The following is an 18784-nucleotide window of genomic DNA, read 5'->3' as shown; positions in this document are numbered from 1 at the left end:
ATTGATCATCAATTAGGGCCTCAGTAAGATTACTCACAAAGTTGAAATAATTTTATGTCAGTTTGACAAATTGTGCATGTGTATATATCTATTATTTCTTTAGAATAGTTTAAAAAAAAACATTTTTTTTTTTTTTTTAAAGTTAAACAGTTCTATTTTAGTGTAATTTATGTGAGAATGTAGTTTGTCAGACAACATTTTTAGGGGTTGGGGGGGGGGTGGGTAATTCTCTCATGACATGGTTTAAGACAGTTCTTTCAGAGTGAGTTGCGGTCTGAATTGTGTTTTTGTTGTCATTTATTGTCATCATGCTATTGCACGGATGTCCAACAAGCAGCAGCTGTCTGTCTTATCTTGCATGTGTGATTTTCTAGTGAATGGCATCTGGCATATTTGCGCGCAGTCTGTGTATTGATTATCGGCCGCTCAGTGTGTGTGCAAATATGGTCAGAATAGAGTGTGAGTTAATTATGATGACCGGTGGAGCCTGGTGGTCATTATACAAATCCAGCGCATAGTAGCAACTATCTATTATAATTAGTTCTTTCGTCGATTCTTTCACCCTGTAAGCTACGGTGTGGGTGCCGGTCTGTGTGTAATGGGTGGTGGTCGGGGCGCTTTGTGTTCCACATTGCTTATAGAGAGAGTGTGTCAGATAAATGTGGTTTGGTAGCCTGCTGACATATATTTTTGGGTACTGTGGTTTGCCCAGTGTTATTTCCAGTGGTGTGAACGTATTTATGTCTTGTCATACTTGCTATGGTAAGGAATCAGAGACATATGCAAATAAGTTATCTTTTAGTCTTTAGGCATAGGGGTTTAAAGTACAAATAACATATGCGCCGCTAGCTTTAAATGCTCAAGATGTACTAGTTTTTAAAAACCCTCGCGGACGTATCTGTTTTTTTTCTGTAGTTAAGGTGTGGCTTATAGGTTAAAGCAACAATTTTGTATATGGATTTTATTTTGGTTTGTTTGGTGGCCTTCGATTATGTTGGATAAGTTAATTGAGGTCCGACATAGCTTTATCATATTTTAGCATTTTCATGTGTGTGGTTTTATAGCTCACGCGATCGCCGCGCATATAAGTCTGCGTTAGATTGAGTCGGCATTTACGTAAGCGGTTGATATTCGATAATTTTCCTGCAGCGTCCTTTACAAGTCTGCTTTGCCTATTAGCCTTTATTTTACCATGTTGATGCGGTGTTTTAGTAAGGGAGGGTCTGCACTGAGTATCCCGTGAAACACGAGCATCTGTTTGCGGTACGCTTCGCTGGTGATGACTGCTGTGTGGGTGCTCCTTCTCTTTCGGGTATGCCACTCCCGTTTCCCCCTCGGCGCACCTGCCAGCCAACTAAGACACGACGTGTCTTTTTGACGTGGAGAAGTGCTGATGTCTCCTAATTTTGGGATCGACCATGTAAAGTGGGTTGTCGAGCCTTGGTCGACGGTCAGAAGGACTTTCCGACACATGTTTTGTGCGCGTAGATCTTAGTTAGGTCCGTAGTGGGTGTATAATTTATTGTGGTGATCTATTTATTTTATGGTCTTATTGATACATTTGTTGAGAGCTAGAGTTGTAGTAGGATTCCCATGAGATTTCATCTGAAGTGGCCTGATAGTGGTTTGCTTTTCATTTAATTTTCATGTGATTAGTTTCTGTATGAAGAAGTTCCGGTTGGCAGGTTTGTTATGGTAAGAGCTGTAATAGCTATGCGTTGGTTGTTAAATCAAAAGTACAGAGTATACATTATTGTCCTGAAGTGCTGCACCAGCATAATCTTAGGTAGTATTGTGAAGTTCAGGAGAAATGCTATTAGAGAGAATAGGTAATAGTATTTAAATGGTGCGTCGTAAGAGTATTTATTGTTTAGTGATCAGGCATCGTGTCAAGAATGAAGAGTAGTATTTTTATAATGAATATTTAGTTACTTTTTTTGTATTGTGTTTTTTTGCATTGATTGTCAGTAAGACATCTTTTTCTGGGAAATCATTTTCTGATTTTACTGGAACCATAATAAGTTCAGGTGAGGTATGTGTTGCTGAGTCAGGTAAAAAATCTTGTTTGATCCATGACATGCCATCATTTTTTCAGTGTTTTTTTATGACAAGTTCCAGTTTGTACTGCACGTCCCTTTGAATGTATGAAAGTTTAAAACATTTTTATAGTAACTGTGAACTGTTTTTTTTTGAGTGAGATTTCCAGAAAGAAATATGCCATTCTGCTTGTGAAAGATGAGAAGGCTAAAAGTTTTATTGACCTTTTTTTTACAGCAATCTTGAACAAGAAACACAGGCATTACCAAATGTACTAATTAGGCTTCTGTTCACTTCAGGTCAAACAGAGTCAAGGGTGGCTGCTGTTGTGCATTTCTGGGTCAACTGGAGAAGGCCACACTGATTTATTTTCAGAAATACATTTTGGCAACAATGTGGATATTTTGTCCTCCATTTCTTACATTGGAATTTTGCATCTTGGAAAGGAACCTTTTCCCTGGCCAGCAAGTGAGAGGAAGAAATTACAGTCACAGTACAACCTGAAAAAATGTGAGCCTTATGACTTATATATTGCTGTAATAAGAACTTGACCATTAACTTAGTCTTTTCTGTATAAGACAAATGTTTTTGTACTATTAAATTATTACTCTCATCTGTTTCATTCTTAAATATAATGGTTTCAGCTCAGACATGTGCCAAATGATTTGTACATCAGCGGTTATAGTGTGTTATTTGTTCAAATAATCAGGAAACCGTTCAGCAAAGAAATTTAACAAGACTTTAAGAGCCTCACTAGCAGGGCAAAGTGCCATACAAACAAACTCTCTTTCTGTTTGTCCTTGTGACTAATTTGCTTACATATACTTGTACAAGACCTAAAACTGATTAATCCATGCTGATGTGTTGAAGATTTGGATTGTATTCATTTACTGATGAAAATTGTCACAATGAATGGGATTGTATTGCATTGAATGGCAGAGCACAGGAAGTCTCCTTTTCCCATTTACACAGGCCTGTTTTACTGGAGAACAGGAAAGTTCAGTTCAGTCTGTCTATCTTGTGTAATGTGTCATACACAAATCTGCTGTGTCATGTAACGTTACTTCATGTCAGGTGTAACGTTAGTGTTTTGGATATACAAAGCTTAACACTACTGCCTGTTCATTGCTTGAAGTTGTGCTTGTGTACTGGCAGTCTGTGTGCTACACACTGCCCTGCAGCAGTGGACCCCTGTTCTATCATTGAGAACACTGACAACCCCCAACTAAGTCACATATATTATGGCTATAGTTCAAAATCCCTCCTCTAGAATGGCCTGCTTTCTCAATATACTTTGGTTCAGTTTCATTCAAAGTTTAAATCTTAAATCTAAACTTTAAAAATAACAATTTAATTTAGTGTGCTTGACAAAAAATATCTAAATGCCAATATATTGGTGTACTGTGTATATTTAAGTTTTCTTACATCCCTTCAAATCAAGAAGGCCTCGCAACCCCCACGTGAAGCCTTGGCGACCCCTACTAAGGGTCCAGCCCCCCTGAACTAGAGGCTTAATGATTATTTTATTGACAGAAAAATAATTGGTATAGTATATTTTTAAGTGAGAGCTTTTTGAACATGAGTATTTACTGTTTTGTCTTCAGTGGTTGACTGACCCAGGGATTTCCAGCCAGGCGTGCATGTACCCCAAGGGATACCTGTGAAGTTGCCAGGGTGTTCCAACTCATTTGGAAAAATAGAAATTCAAACTGAAGTTAAAAAGCATCTACATATTGAGTCAGCTGTAACGCCTGAACACCAGGTGTTATAACTGAGAGTGTGTGAAAACTAGTTTGAAAGCGCGCAGATAAGTCTAAATAGTTATCTAAAAGTAACTGAGATACCTGTATAAGCAGGGGAATAGTGGCAATACAGAGGTGGCTAAACTGTAGTTTCCCCTCATTGATTGATACAGTTGATCAGAAAATAGATGAGTAAACCCAGCTTCATTTCAAAGAAGTGGATAAACAGAGTTTACTTGTGATTACGCCCCTGGTTATATGAAGGCCCAGATTGCATTAGACCTTCTGTGTTTGCCCGCTTACACCAACATGTTTTAATGTAGGACAGGAAAATTCAATTTCAGTGAGCATTTCCTGTATCATCGATGGTTTAGTCTGTATAAACTGTTGTGCTGTGTCATATGCTTCAATTCAAAAAAGTGTGTGTGTGTGTGTGTGTGTGTTTACACTTTTTTTTTTAAAGTGAGAACATTCATGTCAAACTATACAATGCTTAGATTCCCATGAGGGAACAGAATAATACATTTACAGTAAAACCATCATCAATTACTTTATCACTTGATCCCAGAGGAATTCAAGGAAACAGTTTAGCTTAGAAAGACACCCAGTTCTTGATGCATTATGAATGTAGTTAGATGATCTTTGCTCTCTCTCTCTCCTCTATATTAAGTTTTATGATGGTACCTGCTAACCTGCCACCCTCATGCTCCTTTCTTCCAGCATGCGGTGACTGAGACAAAGGCCTGAAGGCACAGTAGGTCCGTTGGCAGCAGCGGCAGCAGCAGCAGCAGCAGCAGCAGCCATCTAGCTTAGATGAAGGATGAAGAGCCCGGTGCACAGATGCAGGGATGTGGAGCACGGGCGTGGGCAGGGTGGGGCCGGGACCAACTGCCTACAGGCCGAGCAGCGCATCCCTATCTCCAAAGACGTCATCACTTCCTCCTCAGCCTCGGCCATGTGGTTCATCAGGGACGCCTGCGGCATCATCTGCGCCGTCATCACCTGGCTCCTGGTGTTTTACGCAGAGTTTGTGGTTTTGTTTGTGATGCTGTTGCCCTCCAAGAATCTGACGTACAGCATTGTGAACGGCACCCTGTTCAACACTCTGGCCTTCCTTGCCCTTGCCTCACACCTCAGGGCCATGTGCACCGACCCCGTAAGTGGAACTTGCGAGAGTCTGTCATGCTTTAACTCGCAATGTCATACAAGTTTAGGCTCTTTAGCTTTATATAGTCCTGATGTTGGAGCTGAATGGAGCTGAATGGAGCTGAAGTATGTTTAGTCTCTACCCACTTCATTTATTATGGTGATTAATGAGCTGCAAATTACACTGGAGTCATCTGCTGTGTGGTCATGTTTCTTGCTAGGGGGCGGTGCCAAAAGGGAACGCTACTAAGGAATACATAGAAAGCCTTCAGTTGAAACCAGGGCAGGTGGTCTACAAATGTCCCAAGTGCTGCAGCATCAAGCCTGACCGTGCACACCACTGCAGGTAGGGCAAAAAGGACATGAAAAGCTCTCTGCTGCATTGGCATTCACAAACCCAATCTCACACTTGCAGCTGCAGTATTTTGGTGCAGTAAAGATGCAGGCTGTTATCAGAAATTCTGACTTTGGTTCATTTGTTCTTCCCATTTGCTCTTCCCAGAACGTATTGCCCTTCACTTTCTGTTGTCTTCATACACCATTATCATTGTTAATTCCTTGGAGGGTGTGTACAGTATTCATTTTATTTAGATCTAATCATTTTTCTCCTCACACTTGCCTTGCTGTCTTTCTCGCAGTGTTTGCAAACGCTGCATACGGAAGATGGACCACCACTGCCCCTGGGTCAATAACTGTGTTGGGGAGAACAACCAAAAGTACTTTGTGCTTTTCACAGTAAGTTCACTGCAAGAATGAATCTCTTATAATGTGAGGAAGAACTTTCATGAAATTATAAACTGAAGGTTTCCAAAGACCAATTTTCAGCCTTTGACAATCAGACTGGCTTTCTTGTGTCTGTGTAACACTGTCAGTCCTCTTAAAAGAGGTGTTACATTGGAAGTCAGTAGTAGTTGCTGTTGTAATGCAGTACAGACACAGATGAGAGGGATTCCTCAGTGAATACCACTCTGTTTGCAGTTAGTGTATGTGAATGGTTCTTCACTGTGTCTCCTTTTTTTGTTTCGTGAACCTAGATGTACATTGCACTCATCTCTCTCCACGCTCTGGTCATGGTGGTCTTCCATTTCCTGAACTGCTTTGAAGATGATTGGACAAGTGAGTGTTCCTTTTTTTTAAAAAAAAAAAACCTCTGTAGCTCTCAATTCACTTACTCAAAAGACAGTCTTTCTCTACATGTTTTTTTTTTTGGGACATGAGCATTTTATATCAGTAAAATAAAACATATTATGCTTTATATATAAATGTATATATTCCTGTATCACCAGTTTGTATTATCAACATTGCTTAATTATCTTTATCCACTATTTCCTCTTTTATACTTTAGACAAACCGATGTATTGATATGCCATGTTAATGAAGCTAATTGAAATTCATTGTTACAAAACCTTAATGTTCCTCCTGTGTTTATTGGGTTGTTTTGGGATAATAGAGTTCTGGGGCACAGTAGCATAAGCTCTATCATGCATTGGTTACACAGGCCATACTTTTGAGCAGGGTTCATTTGGCCTCTTTATGATATGAAATAAGTAGTGTTTTCCTTGTAGTAATGTATAGTGCCTATGGATAAGAAAAGGAATAGTATAGGATTAATACAGTAATTCCTCTTTAGACCTTACAGCACTGTTGGGATATTATAGTTTTTCCCCTTAGGTCGTCCTCTCTACAGCTATCGAAAATACAATATTGACAGGTATGAATTACATTTTGTGCAAACATTTCTTTTTGGCTCTGCTGTGTGTGCTGCTAGAGAATTGCCAGGTTTGGTGCTGTATTTTGAAGGAACTGGGTTGAGCCTTTATTAGTTGCATGTGGTCTGCACATCAGCAGACTCTGTCAGCACGCGAGCCACATTTTCAATACTGACCCAGGGGCCGTAATGTGCACTGACTGCCATGGGAAACATCTCGAGGCCTTTAAACTGCCTGAACCTGTTTGTCATCCTGGTTGCAATGTACCATACTGTATGTTGCAGCTTAGTTGTGGACCGTTGTCTTGGACTTCTTTTAACTTCTCAGCCATATTTAGAGTTTGTCTTGTTAAAGCATTTGTGTGTCATGGGGGGAAGCATCAGGTTCCATAGGGCTGATATTAAATGCAACAGAAACTTTGTCTGTGGTTTAGTTCCAACACACATAAACCCACCTTGTTGTTCCCAAACGTGTACATGACCTACTTTGCACAGCTGCCTGCTAGCATAGTGGTTCTTCAGTTTAGCAGCTTAACTCACTAACCAGGTCTTGACTTCAGTATGGAGATAGTGACTAGTGATTCCCTGGCATTACCAGGGGGCTTCAATAGAATCCATTTCTGCAGCCAACCCCTGGCTGTTTGTTTTCCAGATTTATTTTGTATTTTTGTGTATGTGCTAAAACTACAGACACGTTTTTCTACCTGCCTAACAATCCAACCTTAACCTCCTGTTCCTGAACACTCATTTGCCTTCCTCTTATACTGAAGCCCCCCCCAGCAGGTGACAGGTGGGCATACCTGTTGACAGTATTGCTGCAGAGGGACTACCAGTAGAGTGCAGTAGTTTCTTTGATTGTAGTGTACAGCACTTCCTCATATGGCCCTCTTTTTTGCCCCTTCACTTCTCTTCCTCCGTGTCCCACCATCCCCCAGAGTGCAGTTCCTTCTCTCCTCCAGCAACAGTCATCCTCCTCATACTCCTGTGCTTTGAGGGTCTCCTCTTCCTCATCTTCACCTCTGTGATGTTCGGCACCCAAGTCCACTCCATCTGTACCGACGAGACCGTAAGTGATCCATGTAGCGACCATGTAGTAGTCCTTTCCTCTTATCTCACAACTTCCTCCTGCTCCCCTCCCTGCTGCTGCTGCCACCCTTTTGCTTTTTAACATTAGCACCTTTGACCTTCTATGTGTAATTCAAACTGTTAACAGCTAAGTGACGGCTCTCATTCTGCAGCCTGATGTAGAATAAGGTGCAGTCTTTCATTTGACTGAAAGAATTGTCTTAAAAGCAAGTAACTGCCAAAAAGAAAGAAACTTCAATATTGGGTGCTTCAGAGGTACATTTGTGGTGTGTGTCAGTGTGCAGCCTTGACAGTGCTAATGGTAAGACCAGTACTTCTGCAGAGGAAGAAAGTGTTAATGTGTGGATGGTAGCAGGCAGAGCAGTGGTTGTGAAATCACATTTCAGCCAGATCGATGGTTGCGGCTAAAAATAAGAAGCCTGCTTTGTCTACTTCTGTCTGATACCAAGGATCCATTGCTGATGTCATTGTAAACTTTGCACTTGCTGCATTTGGATTCAGATCTTGGCAGACGTAGCAACAGTAACCAATGCCCCTTTCATACAGGACACTGAACTCCACTGAGCACAGGCTCCATATACTCACTAAATAATTCATTACCAAATACAGTTCAGTTTAGGGATGCAACTAATTATTTTCATTATCTAATAATCTGTCAATCATTTTGTCCATTAATCGATTACTTGTTTGATGGTGGAAAATGTTAATCACTGTTTCCTAAAGCCGAAGGTGATGTCCTCAAATGTCTTGTTTTGTCCAAAACCCAAAGATATTCAGTTTACTGCTATAGAGGACTAAAGAAACCCAAAAATATTCACATTTTAAAAGCTGAAATCAGATCATTTGGACATTTCTTAAATTCTTAAAAATGACTCAAAACTATTAACTGATTATCAGAATAGTTGGCGATTAATGCAGCTCTAGTTCAGTTTCAGTTTCACCTCCCTCTAACTGTTCATATTTGTTTGAACTGTGTGTCACTGTGTCTGAGTATAAGGGCTTAGCAATCATTCTGTTCAGCCTATCCCAGATACTTTCTTTCTTTCCATATCAAGGGATTTGGTTCTCAGCTGTTTCCCTCATTTTGGCAGTTACCTCAAAAGCACAATCTGTGATCCAAGTATAAACAAAAAGCCAAAATAAAAAAAACCTTTGGAACCTGCTGGAACTCTCAAATTGATCTTCTGGCCTTTAGTACAAAATTGAAACTAGATAACAATAACTAAATCTAAATCATTTATGTTTTCTTATGGCGTTATGGTTTGTTTATCAATTATGTTTGACAACACTCAAACTAATCATATAAATATAAATATATAGATTAGGGCTGTGCGATATACTATATATCATGTGACGATGGAAAAAAGGTCTTTCGTTTCATATCATTCTCTATCGTTTTTATTTTGTTGTATCTCAAATCACACTCTATGGCAATATTTTGAATCATTTGGATGCCGCTTTGCATGAAGGCAACACCAACAAACATGAAGGGGAGAGACAGACACACAACGGGGTCATTCCGAACGAGAGGACCAGCCAAGACAAAACAAAACATACCTAAAAGAGGTGGTTGTGGTTTGGGTATGAAGAGTCTTACCTGCATACAAAATATGCCATAGACTCTTAAACTCTATGCAAGAATCATGTCAGTACGAAGAGAGTCTACACAGGCTTACTTTCACATTCATGTGTCATATTTTGTTACATTCTTAAATCTGAAAAATAATCAGTAAGTAACTTTTACTTGTCAAGTATATCATTCTAAATGTAATAAGAAATAGGCCTTTCCATGTGTTCATTTTATTTAACTTTATATTCATTGAATTGACAGAAAATATAGTGCTGTATATTTTTTAAATTTTGGTCATATTGCAGAGGCCTAATATTAATATACCTGTAATTTATATGTGCACACATATTTGTTAGGCTATTAATGTCTACCAAAATACTGACCTGTGACTTAAGTTTGTGTGCTGGTATCATCACCAGCACAAGGTGGAAGTAGTCTTAAAAGTCAGCATTGCAGGCCATGCAATTAACCTGTAGGCTTTAAAGATGTCTTGTCTTGGCGAAGCTTGAACAATCTGCTCATGAAATCACTTTTAGGTAGTGGTGGTAAGTGTGATGTACTTAACAGATGCAAATGTGTTTTTATAGAAAAATAAATGGTCCATGTATCAGTGGAAGAAGGAATCAGTATCCTCTCTATGTAGTTTGGTGCCAACCTAAAATCATTCTACTTGTGTGCCTGTGTATTGGAGCACCCCAAACCAAACTCCCTTTCCTGCTTTTAACTTCTTTTTGTCTGCAACTCTAGGTCAGATATATGGGAGACATTTGATCATTTCATCAAGGAGACATTTAGACGACTGAACAACACACACAGGAAAAGGCAACAAGACACAAGCAGCTTATATTATGCTTGTAAAGAAATTACTGATTTTTTAGAAGTGGTTCTCTTTTTTTTTTATATTTAGTGGGTCTAAAAAAAAATCAGTATTTGGAAATTGGTTTGTGATTACTAACTGGCTCGCAAAAGCCCACCAACTGAAGTTTGGTTGTCTCTCGTTTTTCAGGGCATAGAGCAGTTGAAAAAGGAAGAGAGAAGATGGGCTAAAAAAACTAAATGGATGAACATGAGGGCGGTATTTGGACACCCTTTCTCCTTATTGTGGTTTAGTCCCTTCTCCACCCCTGACCACGGGAAGGCTGAGACCTACCAGTATGTGGTGTGAGAGCTCAGCGCAGGGAACGAGGCGGCCGGGTCAAAACAAAAGTGGGAACCGTGGGAAGCCGTGCCCAGCCCCACAGAGCTCAGCTATGACAGTCTGTCGCTCCCAATGCTGAACGTGATTTACACTGTATCTCCCACGCTAGCCATGGACAGCTTGCCATCTGCTTTATGTGTTGCCAACTAAGTGCGCTATTCGTTTATTTTTGTGTTGCCTTGAGTGAGTCGAGTTGCAGAGAAAAAGAAAACACTTTCAGTTTGTGAATCCAGTTTGCAAACACTGTGATAAATCTGTTTTTTTCTCAGCTATTTCTATTTCTGTTGTTGTATCGGAAGCCTTGTCTTTTCATGCTCTGTGTTTACTCTTCCTTTCCCTGAAGGGTTAGTTCGGCCAAATTCACAAAAAATAAATTTTCTCATTTACTGGTGTTTGGCCAGGTGATGAGGTACCACCCCAATACAATGAAGAGAATGGAATCTGCCAAATATTTACTTATTCATCTATAAAATTTCACTTTTACTTGCTTATTTTATTCAACAGTCCAAAGCCCAAAGATATTTAATTTACAGTCATAAGACTGAGACAAATGATAAATATTAGGAGCAGCTGCAACCCCTGAAACAGAAGAATTGCTTTTTTCCAACTGAATAAATCCCACCTTTTACCTTCAGGCCTCCACTAGAGTGACTGATCAAATCACATTTTCATGAGCAATGAGTGCCCACAGGTAGGTAGACGGGCAGGTAGGCCAGCCATCGTTTTTCCCCCCAGAAGATTTGATTTATTGATTGCCCCTGCGAGGTAAAAAGTATTAAGAGGGTGTCAAATTCAATAATCTGAATTGTAGGCCCTGAATTGTCTTAAATATGATTTTGACAGGACTAATTTTGTATTAATTATGCTGTAAGAAGTTTTCTTCATAACTTTTGTACTTTTCCAGTATGGATATCAAATATGTCTTAAATTGCATTTATAATGGTTACGTTGACCTGCAGATTTCAACAGAACCCTGTAAAACAAAAGGTGCTTCTGAAATCTGTGTATTTTACAGTGAGGTCTGGACTATCCAGAGTAACCAGGACATTGTTTCTGGATATACAATTTGCTTTTGAGTTTTTTAAACAGGGTTCCATTCACCTCCATTGTACTAGGGTGAGAGTGGAAAATTAAAACTATCTGCATGGCTACATGTGTAAAAATATGTCTTTTTGTTAATTTGGGTGAACTGACCCTTTAAATCTCCCTCTTGCCGGACAGTTATCAGCAGTGTGTTCCAGATGTGGACAAAATGAAGCTTTTAAAGACGTCTTCACTAGAATGGATGGATGGATGAATGAATGATTAGGTTACAGACTCTACTATCAGATTCCTTGTGGGAGCCGTTCTGCTAACAGATCCATTCTAAGGCCGACCCTTTAAATGGTGGCAAGTACAGCACATAAAGGAACAGTTCGTCTTCATTATTGTGGATTTGTGGTTAATTATGAATGTGGAAATATTTTAAATACACCCCACCTCCAGGATTTCACTGGCTGTTTTGGGGATTGTTGCGGCCTAAAATGCCTACTTTAATACAAAATGGCGATGCATGTTGTGATTTGCAGTCATTTTAAATTGCAGGAGAAAGTGAAAATTGGAAAAATAGTTAACAATAGTTTTAGATTTATTTTGTATAATTCATGAAAAAAATCAAAGGTAACTTGTTCCAGTGAGAATGAAAAGTGAATCATAGCATTGTAGGGGGGCTGTGGTGATTGGACAAAATTGCAATGTCGTGCAGAATTCACTTTGATTCGTTGAAATTGTTCTTTCTCTCTTTCTGGATGGATGTCAAATTTTACGAGCCACTTAATTGTTTTTCTGGGCCTGAGAGTGAAGCAAATCACCCAGCCACTTGCATACTTTACCAGCATCTGGCTGCTGCTAATTCTGTGCCCTTGATTCAAACTGTCCACAGCTCACCTGTGAGACACCGCTCAAGTAGACAGCATCTCACCATAGAGGGGGAAAAATGCTCCTTTACAGTGTTGTATTTGAGCCTTACATGAACTTAAGTATCCTTCTGAGAAAACAACATACAAGGCCAAAAAAAGTCAGGTGTTTTAAATGACTTTAATAGCTACATGTTGTCCAAGTGTGGAACATTCTCTCTGATTCCTCTCTGATACATGCTTGACATGAACGATGCATTTGCTGGAGAGCATTGATGTTTTATTTTTTTATTATTAAAATGAACCAGGAAGTTTCTGATCGCTCCACCAAACAGGATCCAGAATCAAAACGCTGCAGCAGGTTTTGCTTCATTCTTGCAGTGCTGCTCATTGAGGAAATGAAATGATTTCAGTCTGTACAAATGTCTTTGAGCGGTAAAACGTGGCTGCTAGAATGTTTTCAGTAGTCAACAACCATACTGTAATACATGCTCATTCTCCCTCTTTCTTTGAGGAAAGGTTTGGCCGCCCACACTAACACCAACGCTCCCTGTGTGTGCGCGCTCTAAGCCCATGTGGTGTTTTGGTGTGCCAAATTCAGTGAACCCCACAATTACATGATTACTTGGGGGAAGCTTTTAAATGAAATGCCTAGATAAAAGGACACTGGCCTAGCTTTGAAGTTGTCATGGCTGGATGAAATGTGTTAAATCCTGTGTGGATCCAAAGGGAAGCACCATATAGAAAACTGCATACATCCTCTTATGCAGCAGCGAGATATAAGCTGGACTATTTCTGCACTATTCCACATTACTTCAAAGCATTTAACATGAAACAAAGTATTAACTTTATCATTCACATTCTCACGAGTACTAGAAAGGCTAATTCGCACTTTGTATTTATCATTTAAGATTTTTTTCTCCTGTGTGAACTGCTCTGTGTGCATTTTATTCTTCTATTCTCTGTTTACATGATATTGTATGTATCCTTTGTTATCTGAGTGCATGGTACAGGTGAAGGCTAGTTTAGTAATGTATGTGAAACTGCTGGTATGATGGTGCCAAGTCTCGCCGGTGAGAGTGATGGTGGAGATGATTTGTTTTTTACAGAAATTTTAATTCTTTCTAAATATTCTGAAGATATTTCAGCACATGCGCAGAGAATAAATACTTCTCAGTTGCAATGCAAAAACTGTGTTTGCTTGCTTTTTTGGATGTATTTATCTCCCTTTGACTGTGTCAGGGGCTGCTGCAACCAAATGTGTGTTTGTGCATCTCAATTTTGTTTAAGTATTGTCACAAAAGATTTCTTCTTCCCCTGCATACAGTCCTGTCCCACCCGCATTGTTACATTTTCACTCTGTCCTTGTCTTTCATTCTGTTCCCACTGTACTGTCTGTAATCTGCCTCTCTCCCATGCGATGTTCTCTCCACACTCATGCATTTGCTTTGGTTGATAACTCATTGTGCCAAAAGCTTTCTGAAGCAGACAACTCTTTATAATCTTGAGGAGAGGTAAGCTTGTAACAGAGGTCACATTAGCCATCCCATCAAGCTTAACACATCACACAAGCATGCAGATTCCAATCTGAAGGCCAAAGTGCGCTTCATGTCCTTTTTTCCTTTTTTGTCTGCCGTTTCAGATTCAACCAAACATTATGAATGAATGAGTGAGCTCTGTGTAACAGGATGCATGTGCTGTTTTTTACCATTTGACATTTTTGCTTCTTCCACAGGGGTTTATTCTTTATTTTTAAAGTGCATGTAAGTCATTGTACAGTGTTTTATTACAGTCTGGGCATGTTTCTTGAATGAATCAGAACTGATATAAAAACATTTAAAGGATACATTTAAAAAAAAAAAAACTATTAACACAATGGTCACATGCCTTATGTAGATTGAAAGAGCTGGTTACTGTAAGCACTCCTCCTGTCTATACTGGCCATCCTTCCACAGCTACACTGAAAAAGATGGAAGATAAAATCCACCAACAACCTCTGTAGTCTCATTTGTAAGCAACTGCCTTTTGTAAGACACACACAAGCTTTAAAATTCACAGTGAAAAGTGATGTGAAAATCTCTTAAGCTTGTGTTAACCACAGACCGTATTTCAGGCATGTAACCAGGAACCGGATCAAAAACCGCAAGGAGGAAAGGGAAGCAGAAGTGCTAAAATGCTGACTTCTTCAAACGTATTAATGCAACCCTCTATAGATGAGATCAGAGTAACAATGCATTTATATGAAAAAGCCAAACCTGTTGGAGTATGTGGCACAGACTGCTCTGCTTATGCACAGAACAAGCTAAGCCTTCAGCCATCCCTTGTGGCAATTCAAATAAGTCAGGAAATCAATACATTAGTGAGTGTGTTAGCAAGCTACACAACGTTTTCACTCGTGTTAATGTCATGTTTTTATTGCGATACGTAATAACATTGTATATGGTCCCATCCCTACCGTGTAGTCACTCTAGCAAAACATTGCTTGATGGCCAGTATGGACAGGAGGAACGAATACAGCGACCAATACTCCTTCAACATACGTACATATGGCAAAATAGTAAATATTAATATATCCAAAACTATCTTTGTGACTGCGTCTGAGAAACAGGCCCAAAGAGCTAAATCATAGTGGTGTTGCAGTTTTAGTCATCAGCTTTGTGTCAAAGTAGTGACTGATAGTGCATGTAGAAAACGACCGACACCCAGTCCTATTGGCACTGCTCCTTTCACCTCAGACACTCACTGTTGTGTCTTCTCCAGGGGATCGAGCGCCTAAAGGGAGAGACGGGGAAGTGGGGGAAGGTGCCGTGTTGGGAAGCCATGCAGATGGCGTTCGGTGGCCCGTTCTCTCTGTCCTGGTGCAGCCCGTTCGCAGGGCTGAGCTGCAAGAAGAGCTCCCGAGAGCACGTCACCGTGCCACAGGGGGACATCATCGAGGAGGACGTCATAGAGATACCACTTGAATAGCGGTCAGGAAGAGTTTTTGTTTTTTCTTTCATCTGGCAACGCTACAGACAGATAATTAAAGATCTCTTTTGAATTTGACAACCCTCGAGGAATATTTACAATATTTACTCATTATTTTTTTAATCTCAAAGACTTTATATACGTGAAAATATCATGTGAGACATGTCCACTTTGTCTCCAGCGTCAATGCAGCCATTTGCAGGGTGTACGGGGTAATGAACTTTGTGAATACATTTACTCAACTTCAGCATCTTGGCCCTTTATAAATGTTCTGCCATTGAGAGGAAAGTCTGGAAATGATCTTTAACTGCTTAACTCATGCTGCCAAACCTGCAGTCATTTCCTGAAATCATGGTGTAACTGCTCAAGTGAAGGAGCTGGAAGGATTGAGAGCTCCTGTTAGCGCAACCAAAGTGTTTCTGACTGGAGTTGAGAGGATGATGGATTTTTACAGTCTCATTGAGCTGTCTCAGGAGAACACCACTAACAGTAGCACTAATATGACACTTGAAGCACAAGCAGTTTGCTTTCAACCACTTTGCTGTCTCTGATGCCTTTCTGTAAAGATCTGAACTCACCCTGTGCCTTATCTGTCTCTATGTCAAACGTTTCAGTGACAGTGTGCGGAGAAAAATTGATAAAGTGTTCAACTACTCATCTGTCCAATTCTGTTGTATATGTGCATATGTGGAAAACAGACTGTAACTGACTTCATGTGGAAGTGATTATTGTGTTATTGCGTAAGCTGCTGAAAAAGGGCTTTAAACTGTTCAATGGGTGCTGGATATCATGGGACCACTCATGTTTACATTATTTTAACTGTTTTCTCATTATTTGGGTTCCTTTTTTAAATTTTAAAATAAATGGACACTATGAACTGGATTGTCTGTAATATTTGTTGTGAATAATCATCAAAGAAACAGTATTAAATGATTTTTACAAATTCATCTGCAGTTTTACATTACATACACAAGTTATTTCAGGGTTCCCACTCTTTAAGAAATCCTTTTCCAGGATTTTCTGGAGTTTTCTTGACAGTGAAGGACAGCACTTCCTAACAGACATCATATAATTTACCAGTACACTTTGAATTGATACATTTAATCACAATTTTATTCATTACTTACATGACTTTGGCCACAGCCCATAGGTTCAACAGTTCAAATAAAGTAGAATTTATTTCATTTTACAGAAAATGAAAATCTTTTTGTCTATTAGAAGAAGTAGGAAGTGTTTGTTGCACATGTAATTAACATCCCTGTGCACGTATTTATTAACCACAACCAGAAAATCTTCCACCGGGCTTTCATGGGAATTCTGCTCACAGCTCTGGGAAAAAAATACACTTGACACCAAAAACATTGCTGCAGGTTTGTTCCACGTCTGCTAAAGCCGCAGGTTCTCCACCAACAGTTAAGTTTCAAACTAAATACAAAGGCAATCTGCAGCTGTGTGAAGGGCTAACATACAACAAAAAAATACAATACAAATTTTCCAGGACAACTTAGATTATTTCCAGGATATTTGGTCATTTTAAAGTTCAAGGTTTCCCATGTTTTCCAGGCTGTGTCGAAACTTAGCAGGAACCTTTGCCAGTCTGACATTACTAGCTAATAAGACTGTACCTAGTTAGATACCTTAACTCACTCCAATACAAAAATACTCCACTCTCATGTCTTTTAATACATCATACAAAATTCAAGTCACATTAGTGTAATTCAGTGAGCTCATACATAATATGTATATCAAAGAAATAATATGTAAATCAGCTCATTCTATTGTCTGAAGCCTTGAACGAGAGCTGGTCTGAACAGCCAAATGTAGCTGTCTATCTTTCTCGGCTCTGATTGGTTGTTTTCATTCAGATGCGGTGGATTCACTAGGAGGAGCCAGAGGAACCTGATTCTATCGGCCTCATGTATGTATGTATGTAATGTAGCTGTCTTGAAAATGTGCAGTGTGGAGTTTGGAATATACGTCAGCATCTTCAAACGTTAAAAGTACCAAAAGTGACATCAGCTCTGGGCTTATCAGACACACTGCTGGTAATTCCCCACAGGTACGACGACTTGACATTTTGATCCTAGTCAGAGAAAGTAATGTTGTGCTTTTGTATTACAGCCACCATATCAATGTCCATGTCACTGCTGAATGACACAGTGGTAAAGTTCTGTTGAGAATCCAGAAAAAATAAGGGGTACAGTGACATTTCCTTTTAATTACATGACATTCCTTTCAAAATGGTAACCGAGGTAATTGCCTGACGCCAACCACACTGTGTTAAAGTAGCTGTAAGCGATATTTTTTTTAAGTGTTAAACAACTCACCATTGCTGGGACGCCATCACTGGGATATAGTGTATCAGTCAGTAACAGTCCCTCCGTTCTGCAGCTGCTATCCTGTTCTCACCTTATCCAATCAGGAGGAAGAACTCTACCAGGAGGTTAGTGGCACCAACCCGGTGTGGCGGTGTTTGACGAGCTGGGAATGAGAGTCAGAACTTCCTGTTTCTCCAGAACTGCGGCTTAGCTGCTCCTTCGTAACCACAACTCTCTCGGTTACTCGATGGGGCTCAGGGGAGAGACTGTATGCATATTAAACAGTTTGCAGCAGACGTTAGAGGCTTTAAAGCCATGAGAAGAAAGTGTGGACTGACCCGAGCTGTTGCTGAACAATATAAAAGCCAACCCAATACGCTCTCCCTGGGAGAAAAAAACCACTGCCAAGAACACATGCAAAGTAATGGCACATTCAGGCACAGCTGAATGTGCTCAACAGCTTTCTGTCTTGTAACGTTGCTGCTCTTTCGTACATGTGCAGTCCTTAATAAGACAGCATTCACGGAGCGTAACATTTCACTGTTTAGGTACGCTGAGAAAGGGTCCATTATCCATTTCGCATTACTCCCCCAGGGAGGTCTGGCCGATCAGGGTAGATGTTCTTGCATCCTGAGGGGAGCAGTGGGCTGCATGCCTTTCAGCCAAAGCTCTGTCACTTGGTCCTTCCTGCCGCTCCTCCTCTTCCCTGTGGGGGCAGGCGTCTGAGGCACTGGATCCATGGAGTACGAGCACGTCGCACACGCAGTGTGAGAGATTAGTGGCCCACCCACCACAGAGCTGGCATGGTTCGTCCGAAGATCACCCTCCCCAGGCGGCCTGACACAAACAGAGGAGGTCTGAATGCGTTTCGACTGGAAAACCTTGTCCGGTGTCTTTTTGTCACGGACTCTGTTGGGTTGCAGAGTGGAGAACCAGGGGTGAGAGGTGGACGAGTGGAAGGCGCTTGACTGAGGAGATTTGAGCTTGGATGGCGTGTTGAGGACGCGTGGGCCCTGGCTGCAGGAGGTGAGCAGTGTCGAAGAGCCTTGGAAGAAGGGGTCCCACATGGGACGTCTGTTAGCAGGGTGGAACAGTCAGCCTCCAACAGGGCCCCACG

General features: G+C 40.4%; 1 protein-coding gene across 2 annotated transcripts in view; it reads left to right on the top strand.

Annotated features, from left to right (window-relative positions):
* Positions 1-16296, top strand: part of zdhhc3a (zinc finger DHHC-type palmitoyltransferase 3a) — a 17120-nt gene extending 824 nt beyond the window's left edge. Inside the window, exons 2-7 of one of the 2 annotated variants that reach the window (XM_035671878.1) lie at positions 4500-4935; positions 5147-5271; positions 5564-5660; positions 5960-6041; positions 7569-7699; positions 15143-16296. In XM_035671878.1, coding sequence (XP_035527771.1) covers positions 4600-4935; positions 5147-5271; positions 5564-5660; positions 5960-6041; positions 7569-7699; positions 15143-15349 — 978 coding nt within the window. In that variant the 5' untranslated portion in view covers positions 4500-4599 and the 3' untranslated portion in view covers positions 15350-16296. Of the gene's footprint in view, positions 1-4499; positions 4936-5146; positions 5272-5563; positions 5661-5959; positions 6042-7568; positions 7700-10295 lie in introns of both variants that reach the window. The other variant, XM_035671879.1, reaches the window with a different exon arrangement.
* The last annotated feature ends 2488 nt before the right edge of the window (positions 16297-18784 follow it).

The sequence above is a fragment of the Morone saxatilis genome, unplaced genomic scaffold (genome assembly GCF_004916995.1).
Source record: "Morone saxatilis isolate NCDOM2014 unplaced genomic scaffold, NCSU_SB_2.0 Contig24, whole genome shotgun sequence".
In the NCBI taxonomy this organism is placed as follows: domain Eukaryota; kingdom Metazoa; phylum Chordata; class Actinopteri; family Moronidae; genus Morone; species Morone saxatilis.
Note: the sequence above shows the minus strand (reverse complement) of the source record. Positions and strands in the feature narration are given on the sequence as shown.